Genomic DNA, 17,474 nt, shown 5'->3' with positions numbered 1-17,474 from the left:
CACTAACCAGAAACCCAAGAAGGATTTTTCTGTGTCCAGCCCCTGGCGCGTGTGTGTGTGCGTGCGCGCGCACACACACACACAGAGCGAGAGAGTCTAGCAAAGGATTCCCCAGCCCGGCACCACTGTCAGAACTCATTTATTCCACCACACTGCCCTGGGCACAGAAAAGAAGAGATTTCACGTGGTAGAGTTGCGGGGACAGGGAGCCAGGATGTCTGGGTTCTCTCCCTGGCTCTGGGAGGGGAGTGGGGTCTGGTGGGTTAGAGCAGGAGGGCTGGGAGCTGGAGCCAGGACCTTTGTGTTCTGTTCTAGGTGCTGCCACTGGCTTGCTATGTGACCTGGGGCATTGCAGCCCCTCTCTGTGCCTCAGTTTCTCCAGCAGTGGAATGTCTCTGTCTGGGCTCACCAACCTCCTGGGGAGGGGGGGCCCTAGTTAATTGGGGTCTACAAAGCACAGTGTGAGTCTGGGCAGGGAGGGTTGGTTTCTCTAGGCCCCCGGACTGACGCTGTGATGGGCTGGATCACAGAGACCCCCTTGGGACTGCCAACTGATCAGAACCCTGCCTGCTTGTGCCAGACACCTTGCCTGCTACAAACCCAGACCCAGGTCTGAACCACGTCCCCCAGAAGCTGCAGGCTTAACTGAAAGCAGCTTAAGAAGCATTCCTGTCTCCAGCACTCGGACGCCCAGCTCCCAATGGGGTCCAAACCCCAAATAAATCCGTTTTACCCTGTATAAAGCTTATAGAGGGTAAACTCCTAAATTGGTCACCCTCTATAACACTGTAGAGAGAGATGCACAGCTGTTTGCTCCCCCAGGTATTAATACATCCTCTAGGTTAATTAATAAGTAAAATGATTTTATTAAATACAAAACACAGGATTTAAGTGGTTCCAAGTAACAGACAGAACAAAGTGAATTACCAAGCAACATAAAATAAAACACGCAAGTCTAAGCCGAATACAGTAAGAAAACTGAATACAGATAAAATCTCACCCTCAGAGATGTTTCAATAAGTTTTTCACAGACTGGACGCCTTCCTCGTCTGGGCCCAATCCTTTCCCCTTGTTCCAGCTCAGGTGGTAGCTAGGGGATTTCTCATGACGGCTGCCCCCTTCGTTCTGTTCCAGCCCCTTATATAGCTTTGGCACAAGGCGGGAATCCTTTGTCCCTCTGGGTTCCCACCCCTCCTTCTCAGCGGAAAAGCACCAGGTTAAAGATGGATTCCAGGTCAGGTGACATGATCACATGTCACTGCAAGACTCGGTACCCGCTTGCCAGCCCACAGGTACAGGAAGACTTACAAGTAAACAGCCACGTACAGTCAATTGTCCTGGTTCATGGGAGCCATCGAGATTCCAAACCACCATTAATGGCCCACACTTTGCATAATTACAATAGGCCCTCAGGGTTATATTTCATATTTCTAGTTTCAGATACAAGATTCAGAGTAGCAGCCGTGTTAGCCTGTATCCGTAAAAAGAAAAGGTGGACTTGGGGCACCTTAGAGACCAACCAATTTATTTGAGTATAAGCTTTCGTGAGCTACAGCTCACTTCATCGATGAAGTGAGCTGTAGCTCACGAAAGCTTATGCTCAAATAAATTGGTTAGTCTCAAAGGTGACACAAGTCTTCCTTTTCTTTAAGGAAAAACAAGAAAGTCCCCCGCTGGGTCACAAAGAGGGATACATTTATACAAATAGGATGACCACACTCAGTAGATGATAAGCTTTGGGATGATACCTTACAAGAGACCTTTTGCATGAAGCATATTCCAGTTACATTATATTCACACTCACTAGCATATTTTCATAAAATCATATAGAGTGCAATGACACAGACCCCTCCTCCCCCCTCTACTCGGCCTTCTTCTGGACGAAGAATGTGCGGCAGGCCGCGGTCAGCATGGCGACCAGCGTGGCGTATTCCTGGAAGTCGATCTGGAGGTCGCCGTTGGTGTCCAGGTCCCTGAAGAGCCGCTCCAAGGTCTCGGGGTCGCGGATCTCCTGCAGCTCAGGGAAAGGCAGTTTATGGGCCCCAGGCCTTTCCCCTCTAGGGGGTGCTGGCCCAGGGGCCTGGCTGGCTCGGGGGGCAGGGAATGGGGCACACTTCTCCAGTGGAAAGGCCAGCAGGGCTGTTAGGCTGCCTCTGGGACAGTCTCAGCCCAGGGTCCCAGCCTGGGCGCTGGGAAGCCAGCTCCATCAGCTGCCCCCAACCAATCCCCCCCACCCATTCCTGCAACAGGCTGGGTGCCCCTCAGTGCCACCCCCCACCGCTGGCGCTCACCTGCACGAACTGCGGCAGCTCCCGGTTGATCAGCGTTTTGAGATCCACTTTCCTCAACGAGCCCCGGCAGCCGGAGTAGGTGTGGAAAACTGCCATGGTGGAGAGCAGTGCCCGCTCCAGGGCTGTCAGGGCCGGCCTGGGGGATGGGCACAAGGGGGTAAGGACAGGGCGGGGGTTCCCTGCCCCCCCATACCTAGGGGTGCAATGGGGTGACCGGGGAGGGGGCACCAGGGGTTGGTATCAAGAACACAGCAGGGTCCCTGCGCACAGCACTGCTGGGCCGTGCACACAGGGCTGGGCCCTTAGCTGGCCGAGAGCACTGCCCCTCAGGCAGGTGCCTCCAGGTTACCCTCAGTGCACCTGCCCCACACCCTACCCCACAGGCATTATTAACCCTTTATGGCCCGGGTGGGGGAGCTCACCCTGATGCTGCTCGTCCCATGGCCTCAGGAGCCTGCAGGGTGGCCGTGCCAGCCCACTTCACCCCTGCCAGCCCCCCCACCATGAGAGCCTCGCCTGCAGGCAACAGCGGGGTAGTTACACGGTGGGGGTGGGATTGCAGTGGGGCTGGAGAGCTCTATCTGCCAGGGAAGCCCCCCCCTCCCCACGCTGTCCTTTGCCCTGCCCTGGGGGCCCAGGCTGGGGTAGAGTGAGGGGTGGTCTCCATGTCACTCAGCTGGGGCTGCCAGCACAGGGCTCCGGTTCACGGCTGGTGCTTTGGGTGATGCAGACGCCGACCCCTGTTCCAAGACCTGCCAGGCTCGTCTCACCCGGGGGCGCTTGGTCCCCAATGACCCAGGCTGCATCTGAACCTGGGGCTCAGTTCACTCAGCTAAAGGGCGGAGGGGAGGGGAGGACAGGTCAAGCCAGGCTGTGACACCCCTCCCAGCCCAGCTCCACTCCTGCCTGCTCCGGACTCCTGGGGATCCTGCCTGCCCCTTCCTGACTCTCCAGCATGCTCCCTCCTCCCCAGAGGTGGCTGCATTTTGGTGGGGCGAGGCGTATAGCGTAAAAGTGGGCGTATTATGGGATGCACAGAGCCCTTGGTTCCATGCAGCTCCAATGGGCTGTCCCTATCGCTTGAGTCACTCATGGAGGTGGACACGGCTCCCCAGCCCCCCTGGCACACCTCTTACCCTTGGTGGAGGCTGGAAGCCATGTCCAGGAGGCGGCAGGAGCGCTGCACAGAGACTCTCGGAGCTGCCTGTGCTCTGCAGCTCGGCTCCATCGGCGTGTCCGAGATGCCGTGCAGGAGGAATCGCAGCTGCTCCGCAATCTCCCTGCGCACTAACTGGCCGTGCCAGGGCTGGGGCCTCGCCTCAATTATTCAGCATCCGCCCAGACATTAAAAAGCTCTTAAATGGCTCTAATGGAGCCCTGGTCACTGCAGAGCCCATTAGCGGCTGGGAGAGGGGCTGGAGCCGGCCCGGGTTGCAGTTAGCGCTGCGCCCTGGCCCTTGTGTTTCACACTGAGGATTGGGGTGTTCAGCGGCAGGTAAGATGGGGAGCAGGAAAAAGGGGGGAGACTCTGGGCTGGCAAGGAGGCTCATCATCCTAATCAGGGGGGCTGGGGGGGTGTTGGATCATTGAAGTGTAGGGCCAGGCAGGTCCTCAAGCAGTTCTACTCCGTCCCCTGAGATCACCGTAACCTCCTGGCTCGCAGCCCCAGAGCTGCCCCCACAGGGGTTAAGGTGCCCCAGGAGCACGGCCGGGGGGTGGGAACTGGGCGCCCCAGGCCCCAGAGCTGCCCCCACGGGGGTTAAGGTGCCCCTGGAGCGCGGCCGGGGGTGGAAACTGGACGCCCCAGGCCCCAGAGCAGCCCCCACAGGGGTTAAGGTGCCCCAGGAGCGCGGCCGGGGGGTGGGAACTGGGCGCCTCAGAGCTGCCCCCACAGGGGTTAAGGTGCCCCAGGAGCGCGGCCGCGGGGTGGGAACTGGACGCCCCAGGCCCCACAGCTGCCCCCACGGGGGTTAAGGTGCCCCAGGAGCGCGGCCGCGGGGTGGGAACTGGACGCCCCAGGCCCCAGAGCTGCCCCCACGGGGGTTAAGGTGCCCCAGGAGCACGGCCGGGGGGTGGGAACTGGGCGCCCCAGGCCCCAGAGCTGCCCCCACGGGGGTTAAGGTGCCCCAGGAGCGCGGCCGGGGGGTGGGAACTGGGCGCAGGCCTGGGAGAGGCCGCATGCTGCCGCGGAGAGGACGCTGGGCCTCAGGACTCCTGGGTCCTCGGGGGGCGTGGGGTCTCCCAGTACGGCCAGGGCAGGGCCTGTCCCTGCAGTGGCCCCCGGCCGGGCCCACACTGGGGGCTTGTGCAGGTTGGCTGACGGGCGCCATCCAAGCCCCCGGCGGGGTGGGGGGGGCAGGGGGATGCTGAGGTTGCCATGGCAACGGGAGCCGGGCCGCCGGGATTGGGTGCCCCGGTGCTATGGCGACGAGCTTCGGCGCATCGCCGCGGGCGTGGGGTGTGCGCTGCCATGGCAACGGGGCGCCCCGCTGCCATGGTGCCCTGTGGCGGCCTGTCCGCCGAGCTGGGGCCAGGAGTGGGGCGGGGGGGCATTCTCTGGTCCAGCCCCCCCCGGTAGCCAAGTCCCGGGCGCAGGACAGGCCATGGCCGCTCCCGTCACCAAGATGGCGCCGCCCATTCAACCGCCAGAGCGCGATGGCGGCGCCCACAGGCAGGGTCACGCCGTTTGAACCGGAAGCAATCTCTGTCTTCCGCTTAGGCCCCCGGAAGTGAGCGAGCTCTTCCGGAAGTGATCGTCCGCTGTGGCTGGGGGCTCGTGCTCGACGGACGCCGCCGCGGAGCCGCCGCACCGGGGAATGGTGAGGCCGCGGGGCCGCCGCGTCCCGCCTGGGGGGTGGGGAAACCTCCGCGCCTGGCCGGCCGGGCTGATTGCGCATGCGCGGCCTGTGGAGGGCGCGGGCAGCCAGACTGAGCGGCCCAGCGCGCATGCGCGTGATCAATGTCTGGGGGAGGATGGGGCTGCTGTGGAGACCCCCCAAGGGATAGACCCCTCCCCCCAGGCCCAGCCAGGAGGCCTGGGTCCCACCCCAGCTGTGCTGCTGACGTCATGCGCGATCGGGGGAGGGGGGGTGAGCGCCTTGTCTCCTCGTGCCTCAGTTTCCCTACCTGTGAAAGGGGTGATGGCTCGCGACTCCCCGGGGTAGCGGCTGGGCCTGTGGGGAGGGGTCTGTCCCTTGGGGGGTCTCCATTGCAGCCCCGCCCCGCGCGGGGGTCTCTGCGCCCCCCCGGCTCCGTGGGGGCGGCCGGGGCGGCGTGTCGGGGCTCAGGGTGACGCAGCCCCTTGGCCGGTCCCGTCTGCCTTCCCCTCTCTGCTCACCGCGCTCCTACGCGCCCCCCTGGGCCATCCCGGGAGCCCCTCGGCGTCTCCTGCCGTTCCACTGGGGTCTGGCGCTTCCTGTCCTGGTCGAAGATCGGTCGTTTTTGCTCCGTTTTTCCAGGGCCCAGGCCGGCAGGGCCCTGACTGAAGTCTCTGGGTGCTGCCACAGTGCAGATAATAAACCGCTGTGCAGTGTTCCTGTGAGCTGTTATCCCGCACCACGTTCCTCCGCGGAGTTGGCTGCATTTGAAGTGGAGTGGGACGTGATCTCTGTATCAGATCCATGCGCTGCAGTCCTGATGTGAAAAGAACAGGAGAACTTGTGGCACCTTAGAGACTAACCAATTTATTTGAGCATAAGCTTTCGTGAGCTACAGCTCACTTCATCGGATTAATACTGTGGAAACTGCAGAAGACATTATATACACAGAGACCATGAAACAATACCTCCTCCCACCCCACTCTCCTGCTGGTAATAGCTTATGAGAAAACCTGGATTTGTGCTGGAAATGGGCCAACTTGATGATCACTTTAGATAAGCTATTACCAGCAGGAGAGTGGGGTGGGAGGAGGTATTGTTTCATGGTCTCTGTGTATATAATGTCTTCTGCAGTTTCCACAGTATGCATCCGATGAAGTGAGATGTAGCTCACGAAAGCTCATGCTCAAATAAATTGGTTAGTCTCTAAGGTGCCACAAGTCCTCCTTTTCTTTTTGCGAATACAGACTAACACAGCTGTTACTCTGAGTCCTGATGTGGGGTCTCCCTCTCTGGAGTTGTGGGGAGGTTTGCATTATGGGGTCTCTAGGGCTTTCTGCGATATAACATGTAAGGTTTGCCCACTGCCACCTGCTTCCTGGCATTGGGCAGGCTGACGCAAGGGAGCGCAGGTTCTCTGTGGCTGAGCCCAGTGTGATGCCTGGCGTCTGATCTCTTTGATGTGGGGGGGTGTGGCTCTGTCTCCTCTGTCCTGGTGCAGACGTGCTGGACTCCGGACTGATGGCGTCAGGTACGGCGAGCCGCTCTGAAGACGAGGAGTCGCTGGCGGGACAGAAAAGGAGCTCGTCACAGGTCTCGGGCTCCATCCCCAAACGGCGGAGCTCCTCCAGGTACCCAGGAAGGGCCAAGGGCAATGAGGAGGGGGTGGGGTTCCCTGCATCGTGGAGGGACCCTCCCTAGCGGTAAGGATGGATCAGGCCAGTGCAGTCCCAGAGAGGGGGATGGGAAGGTGGGGCGTGGGGCTTCCTGATGTCCTGTGATGAACCAGGTGCTGCTAACTCAGCACCAGCATCGGGCCTGGAGCCTGGCTCACCAGCCGCAACCCTGAGCTGCAGGGATGGTTGGACTCGGAGCCACCAGAGGGCGCCCCACACCCATCTTGCAGCTGTTTGGGGGGTGGAGAGCTGGCTCCAGGTAGCCAGGTGTGCAGCGGGGGCCCGCACGTGGGGGGAGGGGCCTCACCTGGGGCCTGCGTTTGACCCACTAGGTTCATCAAGAGGAAGAAGTTTGATGATGAGCTGGTAGAGAGCAGCCTCGCCAAGTCGTCCAGCCGGGCCAAGGGGCCCAGTGGGGTGGAGCCAGGCCGCTGCTCGGGCAGCGAGCCCTCCTCCAGCGAGAAGAAGAAGGTGAGGGGGAAAAGAGGGTGGGCAGCGGCCTGCGGGGCCTGGTGCCCTGTCTGGTCTGGAGCAGGCCCCTAGTCCCTCTGTCTCTGACTGCGCCTAAGGCTGGGTGTGCTGGGGAGGAGACACTATGCTGTGGGGAGCGGGTTCTTCCTGACCTCCAGCTGGAGATCAGCCCCGAAGCCTGAGCATGGAGAGCTTGGGTGGCTTTATCCCTGAGGGGGAGGGGAACAGAGAGAGCCATCGGCCAGTAGATCCTGCAGCTTCCTGAGGGAAGAACACACAGGCCTGGCTCAGCGCAGAGACCTCCCCATGCCAGGACTTGAAAGGGCAGAGGGCAGGAGGCTCCCGCAGCCAGCTTGGGACAGAACTTGGGAGCCACAGAGCCCCTGAGCAACCATGCCGAAGGGACACCGTCACTATGGCAGTCAGCAGCCTTCCTGCCGGGCTGTGACTCGCTGGGCAGAGCCTCGGTTGATTCTCTCCTGTGGGGCCTGGTTCCTCGTGCTGGTGGACGGCGAGCCAGAGCCAGGCAGTTTCATTCGCTGCCTGCAGCCAGTTCGCTTCCTGGCTCCGGCCCGGCTGGCTGGGCTTGGACGGGTGAGCGCGAAGTGTCATTGACGCTCGGAGATCCACCTTCCCTGGGCGCGTCCTGCCCCCCGGACGAGGGCTGGCTGGGTTGGGTGGGGGGCTGTGAGGGGCAGCCCCCATCCGCCCGTCATGGCCTCCAGCAGTGGGCCCCGCTGGCCAGGCTCAAGGGCTCTCTGAGCTCCTTTCCCGGCTCGTGCAGGTCTCCAAATCCGTCTCTGCACCCGTCACCCCGAGCCCGGTCCCGAACTCCAGCCTCCCCAAGCGGATGAAGAAAAGCAAACAGCCCCTGCAGGTGACGAAGGACTTGGGCCGCTGGAAGCCTGCGGACGACCTGCTGCTCATCAATGCTGTGCTCCAGGTAATGCTGCCATCCTGCTCGGCGGGGCCGGGCCAGGCTGGCACGCGCCTGGGAAACGTCCCAGCAGGGAGTGGGAAGTCAGCAGAGCTCCTGGGGCGGGGCCCGTGGCTCTGGGGGGACTGTTCTGTCAAGGTCTGGCCACCTGCCGCGGCACCTTGTACCGAGACCTGGGGGTGCTAGTCCCGGTGTCCTAAACTCCAGCCCTGGCTGATTACACGCTGCGTCCCAAATGCCCTCGGCCTCCCAGAGCCCTCGGCTCCGTCCTCGCGCCGGTTCAGTCGCGCCCCAGGGGCCAGAGGCTGGGAAGCGTTGCCCGTGATGGCTGTTTGAGCGGCGACGGGCATGCCGGTGGCGTGGCCGTCAGGGCCCCTCTGGCCGCGCTGTGGGTGCGGGGACCCAGTCCTAAGTCTGGCCTCTCTTCGGGCCCCTGCAGACCAACGACCTGACCTCGGTCCACCTGGGCGTCAAGTTCAGCTGCCGCTTTACGCTGCGGGAGATCCAGGAGAGGTGGCACGCGCTGCTCTACGACCCGCTCATCTCCAAGTGAGTGCCAGGCCACCGGGCGCGGGCTCGGCCAGGGGCAGGCCACCCGTGGGGCCGCTGCTCCAAGCATGGCTGGTTCCCTGCTGCTGGTCACTCGCCCAGAGGGGTGGCTGGGGGTGGTGTGAGGAGTCTCCCGTCCCCCCAGCTGTGGCTCTGGGGAGCAGTGAGTCCGAGGGGCAGAGCCCTGCCCTCTGCTTGGCGTCAGAGCCGTGAAATCTGAGTTGGTAGCTGACGTGGTCACTGTCCCCTCCCCAGGCTGGCCTGTCAGGCCATGCGACAGCTGCACCCCGAAGCCATCACTGCCATCCAGAGCAAGGTGCTGTTCAGCAAAGCCGAGGAGCAGCTGCTGAGCAAGGTGGGATCGGTAAGGCTCGCTCAGGCCCCCTCTGTGCGCAGGGCACGGTGACACCCAGAGGCTGAGCCGGGTGGGATTGGTACAGCCCAGGCAGCCAGCACCCACTCAACCCACCCTCTGTGTGCAGGGCGCGGTGACACCCGGAGGCTGAGCCGGGTGGGATTGGTACAGCCCGGGCAGCCAGCACCCACTCAGCCCACCCTCTGTGCGCAGGGCGCGGTGACACGCAGACTCGTGCTCCTGGGGAAACAGAATTAACAAGGGACCCTGGAGTCCCCTCCCTGCCAGCGGGGGCGAGAGTCTGGACCTGGAAGGCGCTCGGCTCCCTCTGCCCGGGGAGGAAGGGCCATCTCCGCAGAGCCTCCTGCCGGGTGTCCTTCACCAAAGCGCCCTGCAGCCAAACGGTTCCCGTGCCCCCCAGGGAGTCCTGTCGTGTGGGAGCTGCACTGGCCTGGCCCAGGGCCCCCCGGCGCATGTGCTGTGGTTCCTGGCTCCTTCCCTGTGGCACAGACACCCCAATTGCCCAACGGTGCTGCCGGCACAGAAATCCCAGGGGGCCGATGCCTCAGGAAAGCCTGGGAGAGTCGCCAGGCCATGCCCCCTGCCCCATGGCCCCTCACGGACTCTGGCCCAGGAGAGCCCAGCAGGTTCCCTCAGCCCTGCCCAGCGGAGCCCCCTGAGTGGTAGCCCTGGGCCGAGCCTTGGGAGCTGGCACGAGATCCATGCAGACGCATGTCCCCAGGCTCCCACTGCCGACTTGGTCCAGCCGGACCACGGGGCGGTCCTGCCCCCTAGGGGTGGGTTAGGGAAGCCGCAGTGACCCGTCTGTCCTTCCGCAGACCAGCCAGCCCACGCTGGACACCTTCCAGGACCTGCTGCACGAGCACCCTGAGGCGCTGCACCCTTCGCGCACGGCCAAGGCCCTGCAGGTCCACTGGCAGCTGATGAAGCAGTACTATCTCCTGGACGACCAGACAGGTACGGCCCGCCCGCCCCACCGCCAGCCCTTCCCCCGCGGCTGGGCCCGGCACGAGAGCCTGGAACCGGGGCCCGAGTCACCAGGCTGGGCCCCGAGAGCGCGGGGGGCTTGTGCTGACGCTGGGACTGTGCTAAGCCCTCCCCCCGCCCTGTGCTTCCGTTCAGTGCAGCCGCTTCCCAAGGGGGACCAGGTGCTGAACTTCTCGGACGCGGAGGACATGATCGACGACAGCAAGCTGAAGTGAGCCTCCGCGGGGAATGTGGGGGCTGGGCGGGGGGTTCTTCCCGCCAGTGCACAGGGGCTGGCATCACATGCAGCTCATGCCACAGGCCATATCCCCTGGGCTGCCTGGAGCCCCTCGGTCCGATTACCTTCTTGCTGCTCCCCAGCCCGCTAGCTGGAGCTGCCTGCCCCCTGGAGCCCAGCTCTGCAGCACCAAGCACCAGGCCTGGCTGCCCTTGGCGCCCTGCGGGGCAGACATGGTGGCAGGTGGCTGCAGAGGGCCCGCGCTGGGGCTGCGTCAGGCCCCGAGAGCGCGTGTTAGGGATCCAGCCTGCCAGGCATCCCGTGGGCGTGCGTATGAGGGCAGCTACCTGACTCCTCCCCTGTCCCTTCCCTGCAGGGACGTGCGCGACGAAGTGCTGGAGCACGGTGAGTCTGACGGGACCTTCGCTCCGCTCCCCGCCCCGGGGCGCTGGGTGGGGGAGCTGAGGGGCACCCCGGCCCCTTGCGGGTTCAGTTAGCGCTGTGCCTCAGACCCGTCACCACAGCCCCATCCAGCCGGCCGCTGCTGCCCCTGGGCCTGACAGCCCTTCTGCCCTGACACTGGGTCGGCGCCCCCTAGAGGGGAAAGACCCTGTACCCCATTCTCACCCCCTGAGCCAGCCAGTCCCTGCCCTGGGGTCAGATCAGAGCCGGTGCCCCCTAGAGGGGAAAGACTCCATGCCCCATTCCCTAGAGGGGAAAGGCCCCATTCCTCACCCCCCTGAGCCAGCCAGGCCCCTGCCCTCAGGCCAGATGGGAGTTGGCGCCCCCCGGAGGGGAGAGGCCCCATATCCCCTCCCCCAAGCCAGCCCGTTCTCCCCAGGGCCCTGTCACCCCTGTGCCGGCCCGAGCTGCCCCCTGCACTTCCCTCCTTGCAGAACTGACCGTGGCCGACAGGCGCCAGAAGCGGGAGATCCGGCAGCTGGAGCAGGAGCTCCACAAGTGGCAGGTGCTGGTGGACAGCATCACGGGTGAGAGCCGTGGGGGGCTTTGCTGGTCTGGCTCAGAGCGCTGAGCTGGCCGGGGGGTCCTCAGCCTCCGGGCCATGGGGGCGGGGCTGGGTGGCACAAAGTCCCAGCGTCCTCCAGGGCAGTGAGCGGACATCCACGCTGCAGGTTGCCTGGGACTCCTGGGAACCGTGATGCTCAGGATCAGTCTGTGCCTGGCTGAGACCCGGGGCGGGGGGTCTTTCCACCCAAGACCCATCGGGGAAGGTGGGGGTGGTTCTCCGTGTGTCCCGGGGGGGAAGGTGGGGGGCGGTTCTCCGGGTGACCCATGGGGGGAGGTGAGTCTGTCTGAACTCTCCCCTCCCTCGCCCAGGAATGAGCTCCCCGGACTTTGACAACCAGACCCTGGCGGTGCTCCGGGGGAGGATGGTGCGTTACCTCATGCGCTCCCGAGAGGTGAGTCCTCGTCGGCCAGCTCCCCGGATCAGCCCGGCTAAGGGCCCCGAGATGCAGGAGTCACTGCAGCATGGCCCCGGGGTGGCCGTGGTACAGGCTCCGAGCCTGCTGCTGGGCACACAGGGAGGGGCTGCGCCCTAGTGGGCGGAGCAGAGGGGACTCACTGCGGGGCAGGGCTGGCTGATGCTTAGAGCCACCTGGTCCCTGCCCACCCTGGGGGAGCACGCAGGTGGGGGGGAGCAGCACCTGGCTAACAGCCCTCCCCCCCCAGATCACGCTGGGCAGAGCCACGAAGGACAATCAGATTGACGTGGACTTGGCGCTGGAGGGCCCTGCCTGGAAAATCTCCCGCAAGCAAGGTAGGGGGGCAGGGCTGACACACCCATCAGGGGCGGGGCTAACAGCACCAGGGGGTGGGGCTGACACATCCATCGGGGCGGGGCTAACAGCACCAGGGGGTGGGGCTGACACACCCATTGGGGCAGAGCTGTTGTCAGCCGGGGTGGGCCTCATAGATCTGTCCATGGAGGGGCGGAGCTGTGAGCATCGGGGGCGGGGCTCCCACACGGCTCCAGGGTGGCACTGCTGGGGTGTGAGGCGAGGGGGCACCTGGTACCTGCAGTGGGGCGCTGCCCAATGCTCCAGTCCCTGGGTGTGGGGCTCAGGCCTGTGCGCTCCCTGTGGGGCGGGACACTGGCGACGCCCTGCCTGGTAGCTGGGCTGTGGGTATGGTCCCCAAGGTAGGCGGTAGGTCTCTGCGCCCCCTCACCGCCCCCCACCCCACCCCGCTGCGCCTTGCAGGCGTCATCAAGCTGAAGAACAATGGGGATTTCTTCATCGCCAACGAGGGCCGGCGGCCCATCTACGTGGACGGGCGCCCCGTGCTGGGGGGCAGCAAGTGGAAGCTCAACAACAACTCGGTGGTGGAGGTGAGCACCCGGGCCCGCTGCGTGGGCGGGGGGTCGGCCTTCCTGCCGCTAGCCCCGCGGGGAGGATGGATCCTGCTCCCCCGGGGTCAGACACCCCCTGACTGGGTGCCCCAGGGGAGCCCCTGGTGGTGGCGCTGCGGGGGCTCCCCCAACTCCAGAGCTGCCCAGGCTGCCAGGAGCTCTGCTGGGCCTTGCCCGGGCCCTGCCCGCGCTGACCTCCCTCTCCCCTGCAGATCGCCAGCCTGCGCTTCGTCTTCCTCATCAACCAGGACCTGATTGCCCTCATCAAAGCCGAAGCTGCCAAGATCCCCCAGCAGTGAGGGGCCCTGCTACTGTCAGGTGACTGCTGGCTTCACCCGCTGCAGGCTCCCGGCCCCCTCCTTTCCCCGGAGGCTGGGCCTGCCCCTGGGGCCGCCCGCTCCCCTCTGGCTGGGGGGCAGAGCACAAAGGTGCCCGCGGCTGCACCTCCTGTCACGCGGCGGGGGCCCGACTGCACAGTGTTACCTTCCAAATAAATGTGTCCAACCTGCTACTGGTCTCTGGGGCCTGCCGGTGTCAGGGAGGGGCTGGCAGCGAGAGGGCACCAGGCTCTGTCCTGCCGCAGAGAGTTCCCCCTGTTAACAGGGCAGCCACTGCCCCTCTCCCTGCCCACGGGGCCTGCCCTGCCTTGGCCGTCAAAGGGGGCCTGCGGCTGGGCCCAGCGCGACTGCCCTGCCCCACGTCGTAGGGGCAGTGAGTGTATGTGAGGCAGAGGCCTAAATAGACACAAGAGCAGAGATCAAAATGCAGCTGTTTTAATGTAAAAAGGGAGGGGGAGGGGAAGCCCTATGGACTGGAAGCCCTGCTGCCCCCAACTGCCTGGAGGCAAGGGGCCCCCCTGCTCCCTCCCCCCAGTTCCACAGGCCAGACGGGACCCTGCCCCTTCTCCGCCGGCTGGGGCCAGCTGTGCCCTTGGGGGCGGGTGGAACCAGGCTCCTGCCACAAGCTCTGGAGAGCAGCTCCTGCACGGGACCCCTTGTGGCCTATCCCCCCGCAGTGCTCATGGGGGCAGCCCCCAGAGGCAGCGGTGTGTTGGGAGCGAGGCCTGAGCCCCGTGGCCGGCGGGGGCTCCTCACGGGGGCTGTGCGGCCAGGCCAGGCCCCCTGGCTCTCCGGGGGGGGGGGGCAGAAAAATCCTGCTGTGTGTAGGGGGGGTGCAGCCTTCACATGCCCGTGCCGTCCTCCCGGGGCCAGCAGGGGACGCCGGGGGCGCCCAGCAGCACCATCTCCAGGCCGGGCGGGTCCCAGGGCCGAGGGAAAGCGGCCGGAGCTGGAGGCCCCTGCGGGTCCGTCTCAGCGGTTGGCGGTCCGTGGGGGGCAGGGGAGGCCGGTGCTGCCGTGGGAGCAGTGGGGTCCCTGGGGCCGGCTGCTGGCCACGTGCTGCCGGGCTCCACCGGGGCAGGGGCTGCGCTAGCCCCGAGCTCCGCGTCTGTGCCCCCTGCCGCGGTCCGGGGGGCGCCGGGCCAGGGCGAGCTGTGGGAGGCGGGCGGGCCCCAGGCCCACGGGGGCGCAGGCCGGGCGCGGGGGCAGGCCGCGTTGAGGCAGGGGCCGGGCGCGGAGCTGTGCAGGAAGAAGGCCGGGATGCCCGTCTCCACGCGCAGCGGCTGCAGCAGGGTGGCGCCGGGGAAGGCCGAGGCCGTGTAGGAGGCGGTGCCCTCGGGGCGGGCGAGCGGAGCTGGCGGCTGGGACAGCAGGAAGAGCTGCAGGGCCTGGCGCAGCGACTGCAGCCCCTCGCGCATCTGCAGGACCTGCCCCGACAGCTCGGCCACCTGGGGGCAGGGAGAGGAGTGAGTGCAGAGGGGCGGGCCAGTGCCCCCTCCCTGCCCACCCCAGCCGATGGGTCCCTCAGTGTGGGGGCAGCGCCCCATGCCAGGGAGGGGCCCACGAGTTGGGCGGGAGAGCCACGCCCAGGCAGGGCCCTCTGCCCCCTCCCCTGGGCCGGGGCTCCCTGAATCCACAGCATCCCAGTACCCCGGTACCAGTGCTCTCCCCCACCCCCGGGCCCCACGCGGGGCACGATGCCAGGGGCTGAGCCCCCCACCCCCACGCTTACCGCCTGCCGCAGCTTCTCAATGGCGTCTGCGCCCGTCAGCTCCGCTGGGCCCAGGGGGGTGGCGAGCAGCCCGCTGTCTGGGGCAAGGGGAGACGGCAGGCTAGCACCCAGCCCTCCTGGAGCAGAAACCCTGCAGTCCTAGTCCCCCGCCCCACCCAGAGCAGGGGCGAGAACCCAGGAGGACAGGCCCCCCCCACTCCCAGGGAGAGAACCCAGGAGTCCTAGTGCCCAGCCCCCTCCCAGAGCCTCTCCCGCCCCTGCTCCCACGGGGGCACTGACAGTACCTGGCCCGGGGGAGGGGCTGCTGCAGTCGGGGCCCGAGGGGCCGACCTGGAAGCTGAACATGGACTTATCCGAGCCGCAGGCGTCTTCCTCGATGCCGTCTACCACCCTGCAGTGGAGAGCGGCACCGTCATGGGGGGGTACAGGGGCTCCATCCTCCATCCCCCCTCCCCGACCATCAGCCCTGGGACCCCAGAGCTACCCAGCAGGGGGGCTCCATCCCCCTCCCGTTAGCCCAGGGACACCCAGCTGGGAGTCTCCGAAGGGCTCAGGCCCCCACACCTCCCTGGGGGGCGGGGGGGTTGTCATTGCCTAAAGCCGCCTGGGCAGATCTGAGCCGCTTGCCCAGCCACCGGGGTAACCACCAGGAAACACCCCGACCCCAGGCAGCTGGGCTGAACCCCCATTTGCCTCACTCCAGGCCCTGGCACAGCAGGACACCCCCCCCGCCCCCAGCACCCTCTTACCTGGGGCTGAGGTCAGGGGGCCCCATCCAGGGCAGGCCGTGGAGCTGCAGGGCCTGGGGGCCAGCAGCAGGGGGCAGGCGCCGTGTCCGGGGCAGGACGCCCCTCCTGGGCGACAGCAGCTTGGCTCCCACGGCCGAGGGGGGACAGCCAGGGGGCCGCTGGGGGCTGGATGGTGCCTCCAAGGGCTCCTGGGCTGGGCCGGCTGACGAGTGGGGCGGGGGCACCAGGGCATCCTCGGCCGCCTTGTCCTCCAGCAGGGGGTTGGCGCTGTTCAGCGAGCTGGTGTCGGCCTGGGGGGCAGGAGGGGTCAGCGCCGGGGAGGGGCCTCGCTGCCCCACCTCACTCAGCTTGTGTGGCTCCCTGGCCCTGCATCTGCCCTACACGCCAGAGCCAGGTCACCACCCCCTGCCCCAGGGGTTCTCCAGTGACGCCTGTGCCCAGCCCGAGGGGCCTTTGCTCGCTGACATCAGAACGGCCAGACTGGGTCAGACTCAAGGTCCATCTAGCCCAGTGTCCTGTCTGCCGACAGTGGCCAGGGGCCCGCGAGGGAATGAAAAGAACAGGGAACCCTCAAGTGATCCATCCCATCGCCCATTCCCAGCTTCTGGTAAAACCAAGGCTCGGGACACCATCCCTGCCCATCCTGGCTAATAGTCACTGATGGACTAGTCTCCATGAACTTATCTCATTCTCTTTTGAACCTCGTTTGGAGTCTTGGCCTTCACAACATCCTCTGGCAAGGAGTTCCACAGGTTGACTGTGTGTTGTGTGAAGAAATACTTCCTTTGGTTTGTTTTAAATTTTCTATTAATTTCATTTCCTGACCTCTAGTTCTTGAGGAGGAGTAAATACCACTTCCTTATTTACTTTCTCCCCACCAGTCATGATTTTATAGACCTCTATCACATCCCCCCTTAGTCATCTCTTTTCCAAGCTAAAAAGTCCCAGTCTGATTAATCGCTCCTCATACGGAAGCCGTTCCAGATCCCGAATCATTTTTGTTGCCTATTTCTGAACATTTTCCAATTCCAGTATATCTTTTTTGAGCTGGGGCGACCACATCTGCACGCGTATTCAAGACGTGGGTGTCCCATGGATTTATAGAAAGGCAACATGATATTTTCTGCCTTATTATCTGTTCCTTTCCTAATGGTTCCCAGCGTTCTGTTCGCTTTTCTGGCGGCCGCTGCGCACGGAGTGGATGTTTTCAGAGAACTCTCCACACTGACGCCAAGATCTCCTTCTTGAGTGGTGACAGCTAATTTAGACCCATCATTCTATGTGTAGAGCTGGGATGATGTTTTCCAATGTGCATCGCTTTGCATTTATCAACATTGAATTTCATCTGCCATTTTGTGGCCCCATCACCCAGTTCTGAGAGATCCCTTTGTAGCTCTTCGCAGTCTGCCTGGGACTTAGCTGTCTTGAGTAGTTTTGTATCATCTGCAAATTTTGCCACCTCACTGTTTACCCCTTTTTCCAGATCGTTTATGAATATGTTGAATTGGCCTGGGCCCAGTGCAGACCCCTGGGGGACACCACTATTTACCTCTCTCCAGTCTGAAAATGACCATTTATTCTTACCCTTTGTTTCCTATCTTTTAACCAGTTACCAATCCAAGAGAGGACCTTTCTTCTTATCTCATGACAGCTTACTTTGCTTAAGAGCCTTTGGTGAGGGCCCTAGTCAAAGGCTTTCTGAACATCTGAGTACACTACATGCACTGGATCCCCTTTGTCCACATGCTTGTTGGCCCCCTCAAAGAATTCTAGTAGATGGGTGAGGCATGATTCCCCTTGACAAAAACCATGTTGACTCTTCCCCAACTAATTATGTTCATCTCTGTGTCTGACAATATTGTTCTTTATTATAGTGTCAATCAGTTTCCCCGGTACTGAAGTCAGGATTACTGGCCTGTAATTGCCAGGATTGCCTCTGGGGCCATTTTTTAAAATTGGCATCA

General features: G+C 63.9%; 3 protein-coding genes across 5 annotated transcripts in view; 1 reads left to right on the top strand and 2 right to left on the bottom strand.

The window, feature by feature from the left end:
- Positions 1-1,547: 1,547 nt before the first annotated feature.
- On the bottom strand, positions 1,548-3,662 carry LOC119564300 (protein S100-B-like). The gene is made up of 3 exons (XM_037883974.2): positions 3,428-3,662; positions 2,292-2,427; positions 1,548-2,011 (listed from the first exon to the last, which is right to left on the bottom strand). Exons 1-3 carry the CDS (start codon positions 3,517-3,519, stop codon positions 1,862-1,864), a joined length of 378 nt encoding a protein of 125 aa, XP_037739902.1. The 5' UTR covers positions 3,520-3,662; the 3' UTR covers positions 1,548-1,861.
- A 105-nt stretch (positions 3,663-3,767) lies between these two features.
- Positions 3,768-17,474, top strand: part of MCRS1 (microspherule protein 1) — a 17,563-nt gene continuing 3,856 nt past the window's right edge. Inside the window, exons 1-15 of one of the 3 annotated variants that reach the window (XM_043532553.1) lie at positions 3,768-3,786; positions 5,011-5,110; positions 6,609-6,738; positions 7,116-7,254; positions 8,039-8,197; positions 8,631-8,740; positions 8,996-9,104; positions 9,935-10,073; positions 10,239-10,314; positions 10,697-10,725; positions 11,217-11,309; positions 11,659-11,741; positions 12,013-12,100; positions 12,543-12,670; positions 12,904-13,200. In XM_043532553.1, coding sequence (XP_043388488.1) covers positions 6,629-6,738; positions 7,116-7,254; positions 8,039-8,197; positions 8,631-8,740; positions 8,996-9,104; positions 9,935-10,073; positions 10,239-10,314; positions 10,697-10,725; positions 11,217-11,309; positions 11,659-11,741; positions 12,013-12,100; positions 12,543-12,670; positions 12,904-12,990 — 1,350 coding nt within the window. In that variant the 5' untranslated portion in view covers positions 3,768-3,786; positions 5,011-5,110; positions 6,609-6,628 and the 3' untranslated portion in view covers positions 12,991-13,200. Of the gene's footprint in view, positions 3,787-5,010; positions 5,111-6,608; positions 6,739-7,115; positions 7,255-8,038; positions 8,198-8,630; positions 8,741-8,995; positions 9,105-9,934; positions 10,315-10,696; positions 10,726-11,216; positions 11,310-11,658; positions 11,742-12,012; positions 12,101-12,542; positions 12,671-12,903; positions 13,201-17,474 lie in introns of those variants that run through there. The other 2 variants (XM_037883973.2, XM_043532552.1) reach the window with 2 other exon arrangements.
- KCNH3 (potassium voltage-gated channel subfamily H member 3) overlaps positions 13,469-17,474 on the bottom strand; it is a 25,411-nt gene continuing 21,405 nt past the window's right edge. Inside the window, exons 12-15 of the mRNA XM_037883975.2 lie at positions 15,511-15,800; positions 15,046-15,152; positions 14,762-14,838; positions 13,469-14,477 (exon numbers count right to left, since the gene is read on the bottom strand). Coding sequence (XP_037739903.1) covers positions 13,872-14,477; positions 14,762-14,838; positions 15,046-15,152; positions 15,511-15,800 — 1,080 coding nt within the window. The 3' untranslated portion in view covers positions 13,469-13,871. The remainder of the gene's footprint in view (positions 14,478-14,761; positions 14,839-15,045; positions 15,153-15,510; positions 15,801-17,474) is intronic.

Source organism: Chelonia mydas, chromosome 20 (genome assembly GCF_015237465.2).
Source record: "Chelonia mydas isolate rCheMyd1 chromosome 20, rCheMyd1.pri.v2, whole genome shotgun sequence".
NCBI lineage: Eukaryota > Metazoa > Chordata > Testudines > Cheloniidae > Chelonia > Chelonia mydas.
Note: the sequence above shows the minus strand (reverse complement) of the source record. Positions and strands in the feature narration are given on the sequence as shown.